This window comes from Petaurus breviceps, unplaced genomic scaffold, assembly GCF_028583685.1.
Source record: "Petaurus breviceps papuanus isolate PSGF00001 unplaced genomic scaffold, PetGlider_PUasm1.0 140, whole genome shotgun sequence".
NCBI classification, from domain to species: domain Eukaryota; kingdom Metazoa; phylum Chordata; class Mammalia; order Diprotodontia; family Petauridae; genus Petaurus; species Petaurus breviceps.
The window spans coordinates 16,767,084-16,783,769 of NW_027185698.1; the positions used below are offsets into that span (position 1 = coordinate 16,767,084).

Here is a 16,686-nt window from a genome sequence, read left to right on the forward strand (position 1 = left end):
GTCTCCTGTATAGGTTGTTCCCATGCCTGGAATTCTTTTCTTCTTCACCTTCCTCCTGGAATCCATAAACCCCCTTAAGGGCTTAAGCTCTTCTGCCTCCTTCTTAAACAGAACTTTCCTGACTTCCCACTTGTTAGGGTCCCCATAAATTACTCTGTGCATACCCTGAATCTGTCTGTGAATATGGGGCTTGCCCTTGGGAAGCTCTTTTAGGGTACAGTCTATCTCACGTTTGTATCTGTATCCCCATTGCCTAGCACCTAGCAGCTGCCTGATAAATGCCTGTGTGTGACAGATTTTTTTATCACATATATTGTGGATGTGGTCTTGACCTTGCTGCCAAATGTCTGTAGTTCAAAACCCTAACAAGGTTTAAAAGACAACAATTCCTTATACCTTAAATTGACTATCAGCTCTTAGCTATAACTGAAGACAGAAATTCAATACCTGTATTTCTGGTGATGTAATCCAAAGCAGCTAATCTCTCAAACTGTGACTGAAGCTGTTTTCTAATATTTTCAGGTAAAGGATCGGCTTCAAATTTTCTAAGCCAGTAATCAGCTTCCTTATAACCATCAACAAACATCTGAAAGGAACCCACCTGTAATTTTAATGGCTACCGTTAAAAGAGGTAAATAAAAACATAAAAAGACCAAATTTTTAAGTATATCCATTTCTCCATGGTAACATTAAACAAATGCTTTATGTAAACACTTTTAAAAGAAAACAAAGCAATTCAAAGAGCTTTCAAAGAAGATAAACATTTCCTCTTTATTTTTATCCTAAGACATCACATTTCTGTGGTTAACTTAGAATGTCAGTAGTTTCCTTAAGCTCTCTCTGTAAAAAACTTTTAGATTAAACAGTGGGAATCAGAGATACAAAAATATAACTTCCTTATTTAGCAATATTTTACCCTGACAAAGGGAGCAAAAAATATGTAAAAGTTTTAAGTTCAATGCCCATGTGAAACATATGGTTTCATGTGAATTTTTTTTTTTAAATTTCTCTTCTCTATATGAATAGTAGATTTTAAAATGTCACAGCTAAACAATAAAATAGAAGTTTAAAATATAACTATTTTTTTCTGTTAAAAAAAATTCTAGAAATTTTGAAGTTTCTCCCAAATAAAATTTTTATAGTAACTTACCTTGGGGGGTAGTCCTATTCGATGGAATTTTTTGCCCACTTTTGGTACTTTTTCTAAAGCATATTTTTTGCCTCTTGATTTTGCACGGTCTATTGCATTGTAGTTAAATGTCTCACTCACAAGCCAGACCACCTGAAAATATACACTTTAAGTTCTGGTGTCACTGGTGATGATTACAAAACAACAAAATCTGATGAACACAAAGCTCAGGAGACATAATAATAAGTAATTACTTTGTTAAACTTTATAATAAAGTTTGTTAAGAACTATGTACTCAGGCTTTCAGCATAGGTCCAGTGATAGAAATGTCTATTACTGGAGGATCAGTCTAAGTTTGGAAGGACCTGTTACCAGGCTTATTACAGGATAAAATTTTCAGCCACAGCACCTCTTGAAGATGTTCTACTAAGTTTTAGAGGGGTTTTAGAGGGGTCTCAATTTGAACTGCATAAGGGAGAAGCCATAATTATGAAATAACAGCTTCTTGAAAATAAATGTACATGTATATATTTTTTCCTTTTAGGGAATTACAAAAAGCTTCATGTATTTTTATTTCTTTTTTTGTTTGCTCATTTCTTTTATTGGGTAATCATTCACAATAAATATTTTTTAAAATTTAAGAGTCATGATTTGTTATTTCCATATTTATTAACCAGTCTACCTGGACAACAAATTTTTATGAGCACAAACTGTAGCAGGTTTAAGGGAACTGTTTTGAAATCCTATCACATACAGAACTGGGAGAGAAACTGAGGAAAAGAAGTCTTGAGGGTTATAGGACAATATCAAGGATGAATACATTTATTCTATAACTCTAGAAGGCAGAGTTAGAACAAAAGGATAGAAGTTAGAAAAAGGCAGATTTTGGTTTGAAATAATAAACCTGAAACAAAGTTTTTTAAAAAAATAGAACAGGCTATGTCATGAAAGAGAAAGCAGACCTCTAGTAAGGGTATTTAATCAGAGGCTCAATAACTGTCCAGAAATGATGTTGTAGAAGAACTGCACAATTTTGATAAGAGTAGAACTAGATGACTCCTGAGGTCCTTCTTGATCCTAGCATTTTATAATGACAGGGCAGAAACTCACCCATACAATAAAGCCTCCCCATATAACCTAAAATAAATTATTTATTTAATACGAATATGTAGACATTGAGGGCTTTTGTCAGCTTTGGTGAGGAGTGTAATTAAAGAATGTCAAAAGCAACCACAAAGCCATGAGCATGAGAGGGTAAAGTAAAAAAAAAAAAAAAAAACCCAACCCTCATTATTGTCATGTAATTCTGAAAATAAAAAAAATAAAGGTCTAAAAAAGAAGCAATAAAAAAATAGAAATATTATTAGAACACTAGGGTAACCTTGTTTTCATGAAATCTTTAAATCCTCACTTTCCAACATTTAGTTCCTTTTCATTCTAAAGTTCTTTCTCCACCTTTTTCTTTTACATGAACAGCTCCTAAATATTCTTATCTACACTAGTATCAATTAATTTCCAATCATCTCCAACCTAACCGAACATAGGAACATAGATAGAAACCTGGAAGGACCCTTAGTTCATCCAGTTCAACTCCACACCTCCCCTCCCCTGCCTCAAATTTAATAGATGAGGAAGGACATTAAGGTCCTCAAGATCATGCAAGAAATAAATGACAAAGGAAAGATTTGAACTCAGTGCCTCTCACTTCAAAGCCAATGCTCTTTTTCTCTAGATCACAATGTCTCTCTAAGACTTGGTCAATGACTCAACTTGAAGCACCATCATAATACCCATGCAATTCTAACTAGGCAGGATTATTTTATATAACACAAAGTATTATCTTTAAGCTAATTATCATTTACCTTTGTTTTAGGTACAACTCCCAGACCAAGCTTTTCATCTACAAGATAGGCACCAGCTTCAGAAAGGTATCCCTGATTAGGTACAAGGCAACCTCTGCCAAAACAGCAAGGGCAGCAGATCTTATGAAAATATTTGGTCCATTTTGGATTTAGATGACCATAAGGCTCTTCAGATTTTGGTTTAAAGACACCAATAATTTTCTAAAGAAGAAAAGTAACAATTAGGTTTTAATTATTTTACACAATTGAACAAAGAATCATAAAATTGCATTTACTTTTTAATAAATCTCATTTTTTAAAATAATCAATCTGAATTCCAAATTTCCTGAATTGGAATTCCAAAGCTGAATTCCAAATTTCCTGAAAGAGATGACTTATTCTGTATATTTAAAGTAGAATCAGTGCTCTCCTATTCCCCAGATTAGTGTTCTTTTTGTCCCTATATTATGTTATCTTTTATTATAATACTAAAAATTCAGATTTATTATAGTAAGTCAAGGTTTACATTTTTTCTTATTTTAGAAACCAATTCAAAATAAATACTTTCCTTTTGAAAAAGCAGTGCCTGTTCTTATGCTTAAAGATTTCATGTGCTCAAATGATCTAAACTCTTCATAAATCATCATTATTTGTTTCTTAAAAATAATATATTCATAGACCTGGAGATTTTATTTTCTTTTGAGACAAGAAACACTAGCTTTGCAATAGAATTATAGTACATCAAAGTATAATAACTAGTATTAACATGAAGATACAAAGCATAAAAAAATCAAGAAAAAAGAAAAAAAATCTAATTACTCCCTTTATTATCTGAGCTTTAAAAAGCTAATAATATTTTTTAATTTTAAGAATTTAGTGCTCCCAGTTTTTTTAAACTTGGTCAGTTTAAAACTATTTTAGTTCTTTGTAGAAATGAGGGTTCACAATTTATTAATCAAAAGATTTTGGAAAAAGTTACATATACTTAAGGAGGGGGAAAACTAGGATGGAGAAGAGATGGTCAAATAAATTTATTTTTTGATCAGAAGGATAAATTGGTTCATTTTTGCTTTCTTAACTTCAAATAACAAATCTAGATAACTGGAACATGCCTAGACAGTGGTTTGTTTGAAAAAAAAAATCAGAGTATTTTAACAGACTGCATCCTTGATATTGAGTCAAGAGAGTAATAATTCTAGCCTAATGTTAGAAGAATGATATCCATGGCAAGTAAAATGATAGTCCTACAGAACTCCGACCTGGTCAAACCACATGTAGAGTAGAGCTACTGTGGGAGCTACAGCTTAATAAGGACAAGCTGCAGTATTACAGAAAGGTGACCAGAATAATTAAAGGGTCAAAAGGTCATGCCAATATGGAGTTCTGTTGAAGGAACAAAAGATGTTTACCACCGAGAAGACAGCTCCATTGATAGCTCCATTATGTGCAAGAATGATGGATACTTAAAAAAAAGTTAAGACTTATTCTGATTAGCTCCAGAATACACAATCAGAACCAAAATGTAGAAGCGGTAGAGAAAAAAAATTAAGCTTGGTGTTATCATTATCAACATATTTATTATCATTTTTTTCTTTCTGGAGGGCAATTGGGGTTAAGTGACATGCCCAAAGTCACATGGCTAGTAAGTGTGTCAAATGTCTGAGCCTGGATTTGAACTCAGGTCATCCTAAGTCCAGGGCTGGTGCTCTATTCACTGCATCACCTAGCTGCCCCTATCACCCCATTTAATAAGTGCCTACTCTGTTCCAGACAGAAGTAGCAAAACTTCTAAACTGAGCTATCAAAAAGCAGAATGTGCTGTCTTGGGAGGCAACCAGTTGCCCTCACTAGGGATCTATAATCAAGGACTGGATGACTAGTTTGACAAAAGTTAAAAGTTTAATAAAGTCATTATTTCTATTTCTGTAGGAGCTGCATTGGTCATAATTTAAAAAAAAAGATTCATACAGGAAATGAATACAACATTTCCTCCAAAATTTATGTTAAATACATTTATTCTATAAAATTCTCACCCCTTTAGGATCCTTAACAAAATAACTTCCACTTGAACCTTGAGAGATTCTTTCTGGGAGAACTCCACAGTCTATGGCTTGTTCTGCTCTCAGTATTATATCAGCAAATTCTGGATCCTCCAAGAATACGTTCATCTCTGAAGTACCTCCAAAATTTACTGCATTAGAAAATATGTAAATACAACATGAGATTTTACTAAATTAAAAAAAATAAAGACAAGACAGCAATGGAGGCAATCTAGGATTCCAAAGTACAAGTGAAACAGTAATATTTGATTTAAAACAATACAGACCAGGACAATGATACAAAGAAAAATGGTGCAGTATTAGAAATAACTATTGTAATCTCTGAATTTTCCTATATTTACTACTAAAGTTCAGACAGTATAAAATGAAATAATAATTCATGGCACCATCCTTTCTGATTAAACAATCATTAGCAGTCCTTTACCATTTTCAGTCAATTCTCAAAATAATGGAAGAATGCTGCGACATGGATAAAAGAAAACAGATGAATCACAAAATTATTTTTGTCTCTATTTGGAAGATATATTGAATAACAATGTTTTGGGGGTTATAAGAATTCAGAATATGGTAAAATTTAATTAATTTGAACTCTGCCACTTTAAAGTCTGTGAAAGAAGCTAGATATTTGCTTTACTGATTATAAAAAAAAACGTATGCTCAGAAAATTCTATTAAAAGATTCTAGGGGCAAATTTAATCTTCTTAAAAGAATAAACTTTCCAACCACTTTAGAAGAATGTACTTGAACACAATATGGAGTGTTCACCTTTGCAAGGTTATTGAATGGAAAGTACTCTGTAAACTTTAAAGCATCATTAACATATATGTCAAGTATTAAAACTATGTTACTGTTATTGCTACATAGCCAACATGTCAGTTACAAATAATTAATTCAAGTGTCTGAGATATATCATCTCCACTATTTCCTTAATTCAAGATATGATACAAACCTAAAAGTAATAAAATAGCATTTATTTTAAAACTACTCCATATTTCAGGCTTTTCAGTCTAATCTTCCTCACCATCTAGATAATACACTTATGTTTATTATACCTTGAATGCCTACTTTAAGAAATTATATTCCAAAAATTCATTTTAAGTTGGTCCTTTGAAAGTCCGTGACTATATGATCACATAGAAGTAAAGTTATATATGGTAGCTTGGTTTTTGGGATAGTTCACAGAAGGGCATTTAGCCTAGGCCATGGGTAGCCTTGAGGCCACATGTGGCATTCTAGGTCCTCAAGTGCAGCCCTTTGTTGGAATCCAAACTTCACAGAACAAGTTTGGATTCTGTCAAAGGGTGACATTGATACTTTGTTAATAGTGCTACATAGAACACATGTAACAATGTTTCTAAGATAGGTGACACAGTGAGTTAGTAAAAAAGCTTAGTGTTCAAAGTGAGCAAAGTGATAATTCATTTTATTGTCATGAGGCCTGACTGAAGAAACTTGGGACCTTGAAGAATAAAAGAAATGGGGGTGGTAGGGGAATGGACACATAACAGTTGCCTCAAACTACATGAAAGGCAGAAAAATGCTTATTTGTTTTGCTTGGCCCCAGAAGGCAAAACTAGGATCTGTACGTGAAAGTGATAGGAAAGGAAGTAAATTTCATATCAATATTAAGAAAAATTAACAGAGTGATTAAAAAGTATATAGCCTACCAAAGGGAAAGGCTAAACAACCATTTGCTGGCGATGTTATAGAGGGAATAACTATGTTTTGGTCATACAATTCTCTTAACTTCTAACTTGAAGTGGGATTGTTTGGCCAAAGGACAAGAATATCCTTCATGAGTAGGCTTGAAGGAATAGGGTCTGTTCCTTAGCTTTAGATGACGGGATAAGGTGAAAAAAAAACAAATAAAAAACGTCTAAGCCATGATCTAAGAGAAATATGCTGAAGTCAAACCTAGAAGCCTACAAAGACAACTGATCCAGAAAAATTCTGAGGTTTCCCTATCACCTTCTGATTTCAGGGCTTGCCTGTCTCCTTTACTTTCTATTGTAAAATCCATTACTTGAGGGTTTCTCTCTTTACCAACCTCACTGAAGAACAGAATGTAATCTCACTATTTCAAGGACAGGAGGTTAATAAGCAAAAAGCTAGTACCTTTTCAAGGTGTTGAGTTTTTACTGCTAACAACAATGAAAAACTGAGGGTTAACAAACATTGCTTTCCCCTATACCACCTTTTATCAGCTTCTTCATTCACTTAGAACCTACAGGGAAAGACAAAAACTACAGAGATAACTGCTGTTTACTGTGTACACAAAAAAACTGAATTAAGATTCATCCTTGTTCAGGAGCCCTAATACTTAGAGAGTATGTGACATATTTTAACATAGGAATGGCCCAAGGTAAAGAAGAAGAAAAGCTGTGAGAGAGGAGGTAAGGAAACTGTTAAAGGAACTGTTTTAGTATAGAGGAAAAATATCTTTCCTTTCTCTTCTTCCCCTTTGGCACCACTCTGTCCCCTACAAATGCAAACCTAGTCTTTCAGTTAGCGTGAGTTGGCTCACTAAGGAAGGTTATCCTAAGAGCCGTGGTGCTACAGTGGTGGCAAGGATTGGGAAATGCCAAATGGCAGCAGTTGGAAAGGGAATAGTTAGTTATATGAATGCATGGAGAGCAGTTGCCTGATAATTCAAATCTTATGTAAAGGATGTGCTAGGTTGGTTGCATAATGTCTATATCTAAACTAAATAACAAGTCCATCACTGGAGAATGTCTCAAATCTGTAGCCAAAACCTAGCTAAGAAGCTGACTCTTCCATGAAACCATTCCTAGTCTATCAGATCTCTGCTTTGCTCCTCTATTCCCTATTCCATTTAATAGTTATTACTTCTCATGGTGGGTTTCCCCAAAAAAGTCTCTGAGCATAGGCTCTACTCTGTGTTTTGCTTCTATATTTATTTCCTCAATGCCTTGCCTATTAGAGGTGTTTATTAAATATTTACTGAATTGAATCCTATCTGTCAGCTCAACTTCCTGCTAGGATTAGTATTATCTCTCAGAATAACAAAGACCTAACCAAAAGAAAAGTTGGGGTTTTATTTTTATTATCAATTATTATTATTGGCTAGTTCAAGTCTTCTAGCTCAGTCTGGGAAGAGGGAAGTTATTATTCTTACAAAACAGAAAAATTCCTTCTATAACATCTGACAGATTGTTATCCAGACTTGTTCGAACACTTATTTATATAGAATGCTCACTGCCATACTGGAGAGTGCCTTCCATTTATGAAAAAATTTCTTACAGAAACCTTTCCTAAACAGGTTCTGGCTTGTCAATGTCCCTCTTAAGAAGCAATACTCCAAACAAAACACAATACTTTAAATATGATCTGACCAAGGCAGAGAACAACAGAACAATGATTGTTCTGAGTACTATATTTCTAATAATGAAGCCTAATATCCAATTAAGTTTAACAAATACTTATTAAGCACATCATATATGCAACAACTCTGCTAAATGGTAGAGATTAAAAAAAGGATATATTAGAGAGCTTACACTCTAGTGGGGAAATAAGATGTGTGAAAATAATTATAATAAGGAGTTTATCATAGGAGAGGTCCAAATAGAATAAATAGTATGAGAGATCTGATAAAGGAGAGATTGAATTAAATTGGGATTTAGGAAAATCTTCATGGAGAAGTGAACTAAATAAAGGCTTTAAAGGAAGGTGTTGAATGAACTGAACTGGCAGAGGTGCTCATTCCAGACCTGAAGAAGAGTATGTACAAAGTCAAAGAAATGGGAAAAGACACTGTGAAATAAGGGAACAGATGGTTTTCCTTGAACACAGAAAAAAGTATTAGTATGTGGTAAAGTTGGGAAAGTAGGTTGGAGTCAAACTCTGCTAGGTCCTAAATGACCCTAATTAATAAAGTTGAGGAGTCTATAAATTCAGCAAGAAATAGGGAAGTTTTTGAGGAAAGAAGTAGTATGGTTAGATTTGTACATTAGAATTTCTGTAAGCAGTGATATGAAAGATATACTGAAAACAGAAAAGTCCAGTAGTATTTACTCTTTACTGTCAATATCCTAACCTTTCATAAAATCACTGCTATAGCTACAGTTGTAAGACAATCTGGAGAGGGGGACACAAGTTAGAAAGCATTATGATAATCCAAGCAATAGCTTTTCTGAGCAGAACAAAGAGGCTTGTGGTACAGGCAGCACAAAAGATAACAGAGATAAATTATATAAGGCTATTTTTTTTTCCTTTTTGGAGGGCAATTGGGGTTAAGTGACTTGCCCTAGGTCACACAGCTATTTTTTGTGTTAAGTGTCTAAGGCTGGATCCGAACCCAGGTCCTCCTGACTCCAGGGCCGGTGCTCTATTCACTGTGCCACCTAGCCGCCCCTTATATAAGGCTTTGAAGCAGATTGGATAAAAGGGAAAAAAAGCAAAAATGATTCATGTTTCCAACCTGGGTGACTGAAAAGACAATGGTAATAGAGAGAAAGAAGTTTAAGAAGCAAAGAAGATGAGAGTGGGCTGGGATTGGGGAGTAGGGGTGAGAAACAGAGAGGAAGAAATGTGTAGTTTTGGCTACATGAAATTTGAGGTAACAGTAGCATATCCAGGCAGAAGTTCTGGTGCCTGTCAGTCATCAGGAAGATTACTCTGGCAGCAGTGGTAGTTACATTATGGAATCATAGCTCTAGAACTGGAAGGAACTTTAAAGGTTATTTAGTCTAATCCTCTCATCTCAGGGATGAGGAAACTGAGGCCTAGAAAGGTCAGGTGACTTGCACTGTTTACATTATGGTTTGGTGCTGGGTTGCAAATTCAAGTCTAGTTATTCAATTCAGCACTCCTAGAGAGGGTAAAGACTAGTGGGGAGAGATGAAATGGGAGGCCATTAAAATAACACAGGCAAGAGTAACTGAAGGCCTGAACAATAGGGGGAGATCCACTTAATCTACTTTTACTTTCACCCTAGCATCCACTTTCTTCACTTACAAAAGTACTTACATTCAAAATAAGCCAGAAAGATCTCTTTTGTTGTAAATTCAAAGATTTGAAAGATTCTACCCTAAGGTAGCCTCTCTGTATATTAAATGAATCTGGACCATTTGATCTCCAAGGTCCCTTCCACAAAAGAGAAGAGGTACAATTGCATCAGTAACACAGTGCAAGGGACAATGGATGGAATCTGAAGCTGAGGGTTCAAATGTTGGCTCTGACAGTTATTAGCTCTTCTACCCTGAGCAAATTTGTCACATCACTACCTCTGTGCTTCACCTATAACAGATGATGGTGTTAGGCTAGATTATTGCTAAGGTTTCTTGTAGCAATTTTATGGCCTATTACCTACACTGCTTTAGACAGTATTTCCAAGCTAATTTTGTACTTAGGGCTTGAAATATACTTGCAGAAAAGTGTGCTGTTTACACCTAGGAGTAGGGAGCACCCTCGGTATATTGATGACTAGATGGAAGTAGGTTGGGGAAATCTGAAAACAAAATAGAGGCCATCAAGGCTATCTTCACTGTCAAAAAATTACTATACTTAAGTACTTTAGGTATATATCAATTGTCACATTAACTTTTCTGGAAAGGAAAAATATCCTTAGTATCAACATTTTCCTCACCAAACTCCAATTAATCTACCATAGTGCACAATTTAGGAAATGCTGGTGGACTTGAGGTTACACCTAACCCATTGAATAGAAGATCAATGAAACTTAATTTAGATTCAAAGTGGAAATATTCCTGTGCTTAGGGATGATCAGCTGTCTATTATGATCAGTGACAATTTGCTTACAAAAAAATCAATAAACATTCTCCATAAGGATATCAAATTAGTTCAAAACCTCAGCCATACACATACACACATAACTTTTTTGACTATGCTTATAAAGTTTGAAATTCTCCATATGGATATCAAATTAACTCAAATCTTGTTAAACCACACACACACACATTCTTAACAATGTGTACAAAGTTTGAAATTTTCCATATGGATATCAAACTAATTCAAACCTTGTTAAATCACACACACACAAAGGACTGTCAAACTTTGTGTCCGTTCTCTCTCTCTCTCGCTGATAAACCATAAATACATCACTTTTTTTTTGAACAGCGTTTACAAAGTTTGAAATTCCCCATAAGGACATCAAACTAAAGCAAACTTTTTAAGACGCACACTTTCTCGACAGCGATTAGGAAGTTTGCGATTGCCCCATGGGATCTCAAAGGAGTGTAAACTTTGCACACACACAACGTTCACGACAACTTTTACAAACTCTGGAATTCCCCGTCGGGATATCAAAGCAACACAAACTTCGTCACGCACCCCACACCCCCTTCCTCGGACCCCGCTCGCCAAGGCTGAGCTTCTCCCCAGGATGACCTAATGGACAAAGCTCACGACGTGACCCCAGGGGCGGGCACGACTCAGGGGGCCTCTAGGGTGGGGAAAAGGGGCCGGGGCTGCCCGGCGAACGCACCCGCTAGTCCCCCCAGTCCTGCGGGGGCTCTGGGGGCCCGCGGCCCGCGCCCCCGAAGGCCGGGCTGGGGGGGACGCTGCGGGGGCCGGGGCGGGCGGCTCGCTACCTGCCGAGAGGTGATGGCGGTCGCAGGTCGGGCTTCGTCGAGCCCTCCGGCCGCGGCTCCGGCGGCCCGGGTCGGCGGTCTCTCCCCCCGGCAGGAGCAGCTCTTCCTCCTCGTCTCCGTCGGATGCGGTCTCCTCGTTCCCCGAGTCGCCGCCGCCGCCGAGCCCTCCTCCCTCGGGGTCCCCGACGACCCTGACGGCGCCGCCCGGCGGGGCCCAGCCCGGCCTCGGCAGCAGCGGCTCCCGCTCTTCATCCTCATCCTCGTCGGGGCCCCCAGCGGCTCCCCGTGGCCCCGGTTCCCCTGCCTCCGCCATGGCCGCCTCTTCCTCCTCGCGCGCGGAGACCTGGAGGCAAATAGGCTCAGGGGAGAGGACCGCCCGGGTACCGGCCGGACATCGCGGCGCCCAGACCACGGCCGGCTCGCCGGCAGGCTCCCTCCTCCCGCCGCTGGGCAGCGCCACCGCCTCCAAGAAGCCCGGCCCCGGGGCGGCCGCTGTCGCCAGCGCGCAGGCGCGGGCCACTTGAGCCACAGCCGACACTGGGGGGACGGGGCCAGGAGGGCGGGGCCCGCAGGAAGCCACAGGATATAAAGCGCCAGGAGCCCACACGCCACGTTGTGCCGAAGCTGAGGTGGGGAACTTCTTCCATTGGCCACATGATTGTGCCTCATTCCGTCAGAGTAACTCTTCCAACATACTTTCCCAAATCCTTCCAAACCACTTTCTGCACAAATGAAAGCAGGTCGTACAAAAATCATTTCCCCGCCAGCCCCATTTTACAGATGAAGAAACTGAGGCCCAGAGAGATCATAACATCATTGATTTAGAGCTGGAAGGAACGCTGTAAGTCTCTTAGTACAAACCCATCATTTTACAGATGAAGAAACACGCCCAACCAAATAAATTAAGTTACAGGATCCAAATTACACCCGGAACTCAGACTCCAGATCCTCTGCCCTGCCCCTCCCAGTCACGAATTAGAGTGTGGGTGATGGGGTCCAGGCTCTGGGAACCCCGAGAACTGACTGAATCTTCCCACCTGATGAGGCATTTGCCTGAGGCTATAAGCCTTGCCTTATAGCTCTGCCCAAATCTGTTACTCTTACTAGCCCAGCCCTCCACTGTCCAGCTATCCCACACTTGATCCTCCCAAAATATCTGTTACCCTTAAACTAGCCTAGCCCTCCAGTGTGTCCTCTACTGGTAATCTCCAGTTACCTCCCACCCTTATTCATCGCTGGAGTCTGACCTCTTCTGTCTCCTCCTGAAGACCCAACCCAAACTCCTCCTCCAGACCCCCCCCCCCCAAACCCCCCCACAGTCTTTCTGTATATAAGACCCATCTGGCCCCAGGAAGGGGTGGAGAATTCTGGCCCAGACCTGGTCTGTGTCAGATCATTCTGGCCTGCTTGTCAATACAAGCTTCACAGATACTTAGGTTCCTTAAGAGCCTACCCATTAAGGCGAACCTTTAATAAACTTTGCTTTACTTTGGCTGAGAGAAGACTAGAGTCAATTCATTTGGCAGGACCCAGAGTGTTGGTACTTTGTGATCTGGCACACCCCTAAATCTTAAACCTCAGCCATGGGCACCCCCCAAATTCATGTTTTCTGAGTGTTCTTTCCATTACATCACACATTTTCATCTAGACCAGTGGTAACCAAACTTTTTGGCTTGCCTACAAAAAAAAAAAATACTTTTTTTGCACCAGCATCCTCAGATAGTAAATAAATAAATATTTCTATCCTCAATACTGAGGATAAAAATGTCTTCAATAAGTAAATGTGTATTTACTTATTTATAAGTTATTGACATGTACTACTGTATTCAACCAATTCATTAAGTACTTTCTATCTGCTAAGTACTGATGTTATTGTGTATGTTACAAAATTTACACAGAAATAGAAATAACAAAGGATGAGATAGAGGAAAAATAATATTTGACCTTAGAATCAATAGGGAGCCCCTGGAGTTTATTGAGTAAGGAAGTGACTCAGTCAAATTTGACCCTTAGAAAAATCACTTTGATAGGATGTTGAGGATGGAATGGAGAGGAAAGAAACAAGACAGGGAAACCAGTCCAGGGGTAGGGAACCTGCAGCCTCTAGGCCACATGTGGCCTTCTAAGTCCTCAAGTGCAGCTCTTGGAATCCAAGTTTTATACAGAACAAATCCTTTTATCAAGGGGATTTGTTCTGTGAAGTTTGGAGTCAAATGGAGTCCACACTTGAGGACCTAGAGAGCCACATGTGTCCTCAAGGCTGCAGTGTTTCCCACACTATTCAGAGAGTTGTAGAAGGTCTGATTTAGAGTGATGACTGGGAGAGTATTTGCAGATGGAAACAACAAAATTTGGCAATGATGAAATGTGTGGTGTGAATGAAATGAGAAGTTAGGGATGACACCAAGGTTGTGAACCTATGTGACTTGAAAGACACTGATGTCCTGCATAGAAACAGGGAAGTTTGAAAGAGGGATCATTTTCCAGGATAGGAGGAGTAGGGAGAATTTAATTTAATGAGTGACCTTGTTCTACCAAAAATAAAAAGGGTGGGTCAGGGCTCTTACTGTCAATTGTCGTGGAGGCTAGCATCCACTAAAAGGGTACCACAGGGTAATTTGGAGATCCAGGAGTGGATATGAATGGGGTTATGTCCCAATGAGACCTGCACAGATGTTGGGGCAGGTGTCTGGGTTATTAGGTCATAACTACCTTATATGTTTTATAACAGAAGGTGAGAAATTAAATGATCATGAATATCTTGGTGGAGGATATGCTCATTCTAATGATGAAATGATAGTTCTTTTATTTTATTTTATTTTATTTTGGAGGGGAGAGGGCAGGGCAGTTGGAGTTAAGTAACTTGCCCAAAGTCACATGGCTAATAAGTGTTAAGTATCTGAGGTCAGATTTGAACTCAGGTCCTCCTGACTCCAGGGCTGGTGCTCTATTCACTTCGACACCTAGCTGCTCCTGTCATAGTTCTTTTGAAATATTTACATATGCTATATGATATGAAAGATGACTATTTTTGTTAAGAATTGAAAATTGCTAAATCATTATCATTGTTCACTTCTGTTCACCAAATGTTCACCTCCTTCTAGTCCTTCACATTTTTTTTTGTTTTGTTACCTTTTGGAAAGTTTTGGCTATTCTTCTTTTGATTGAGTGGAAACAATTCAGGGCTGTGGTCATTAGTTATTTAATATTTTTGTGGCACAGCATCAGGAGGTTGGCCTAAAGGGGAAGACTGTGGAATTAATGCTTTTTTTTTGGAGGGCAGTTGGGGTTAAGTGACTTGCCCAAGGTCACACGGCTAGTTTTTGTGTTAAGTGTCTGAGGCCGAATTTGAACTCAGGTCCTCCTGACTCCAGGGCCAGTGCTCTATTCATTGTGCCACCTAGCCACCCCAACTGTGGTATTATTGTAAGATAATAGGTAAGGGATATTTGTTGTAGAGACCAACTCCTCAGTTGTAGATGGTGGGGAGGTTGGGTTGTTTGGTAGCGGCCCATTTTTCCTCCCTGTGATTGGTTGATTATTCGCCTCTTGGCTGTGGGTCATCCCATAGCTTCCTGGGGGTATGGAGAACACCAATATTGAAGTCCAATAATTTAGACCATAAACCAATGCAGCTGCAACTCAGCCAATAATTTTTCAACTGGTGGACTACTGTACTTTATTCCACTAATTCAGTCATTTCATCAGTATTCCAGTGCCTGTTGATGTGAGATGTCCTGTGCTACATGGTCTTATGGAGATATGAAGACGACATAGAGGTTTAAAGATTAGAGAGCCTTTGACCAGTGAATAGTGGTGAATCAGCTAACTGGGATATGGTGTATTATGTATACGCCATAATATAATAAAGGGCCATAGTCCATATAAACAGCAGTCTGGAATGAAAAAGATGACCAAAAACCAATCAAATCCTACTGGGTATCTGTGTTTCTCCTGACCTCTCCTTTGCCTCTGTGTATATCTTTCTTTTGGGGCAAAGAGTACTAGAATTGAAGTCTGGAGTTGTTGAATCATTTTAGTTGTGTTCAATTCTCCATGACCCCACTTAGGGTTTTCTTGGCAACATAATGGAGTGTTTACCATTTACTTCTCCAGCTCATTTTACAGATGAGGAAACAGAGGCAAATAGGGTTAAGTGACTTGCCCAGGGTCACACAGCTAGCAAGTGGCTGAGGTCAGATTTGAACTCCAGTCCTCCTGACTCCAGGACCACTGGGTCACCTAGTTGTCCTTAAGTCAGGAGAACTGGGTTTAAATCCACAATTACTCTGGGTGCCCAAGGGCAAGTCACTTCATTTCTCTGTGCCTCAGTTTCTTTTATCTGTAAACCAGGGACAATAACACTTTATCTACCTAATGGGATTCTGGTAAAGAAAGAGCTTTGTTAGATTTAGAAGACAATTTCCCCTTTCCCGGTCCCTTCCTTTCTTTCATCTATGGGGTTTTCCATTGCCACTCAGTCTTTGAGACCCTCTCCTCTTGCTCTCTGTATCCTGCCTCTCCTCCCTTCAGCCTACCTCATTTCCCTAATTAATCTTTCTCCACCTTCTATAACAATAGTAAAATAATCAATTCATCCCTCCCTACCTAGCCCCTCAAAGAAAAAACTACATTGTCAGAGAGTAAGCTGTTTAAGCTAACAATTTAGAGACAATGTTATAGGTGGGGGTCAAATTCCTTGCCAGCAATTTAATGTGAATTGTAGCTGATATGTGCTTACTGTTCTGACCTCAGTTCTGGGTCCTGGGAGATGGAAGAGATTCCTTCCACTTTTCTTGGGTGCAGGGCTAGATGTAGGCAGAATCTTAGAACAGGATCAAAGCAAGCTGTCTGATTTAGGACCAGTAGAACAGACAGAAACTTAAGACATAAGGAGAAGTTCTAATATTTTGGCCTAATGGGCGTGTGAGAGGACTTGACTGGAGTAGTAAGAAGGGGATTGTCAAAAGGAAAGGTGAGTTGATTTCTCCCTCTGTGTGTTCCCCTGTGTAAGGGAAAGTCAGGTCAAATATTCTTTACCCATTCAACTTCTAGTTGCTTCCAACAAGTCCAACTATTCTTATTAG

General features: G+C 38.8%; 1 protein-coding gene across 1 annotated transcript in view; it reads right to left on the reverse strand.

Moving 5' to 3' along the window:
• Positions 1–12,053, reverse strand: part of PI4K2B (phosphatidylinositol 4-kinase type 2 beta) — a 33,584-nt gene extending 21,531 nt beyond the window's left edge. The window contains exons 1-5 of the mRNA XM_069069013.1: positions 11,600–12,053; positions 5,004–5,161; positions 2,992–3,192; positions 1,151–1,282; positions 448–601 (exon numbers count right to left, since the gene is read on the reverse strand). Coding sequence (XP_068925114.1) covers positions 448–601; positions 1,151–1,282; positions 2,992–3,192; positions 5,004–5,161; positions 11,600–11,912 — 958 coding nt within the window. The 5' untranslated portion in view covers positions 11,913–12,053. The remainder of the gene's footprint in view (positions 1–447; positions 602–1,150; positions 1,283–2,991; positions 3,193–5,003; positions 5,162–11,599) is intronic.
• Positions 12,054–16,686: the final 4,633 nt, after the last annotated feature.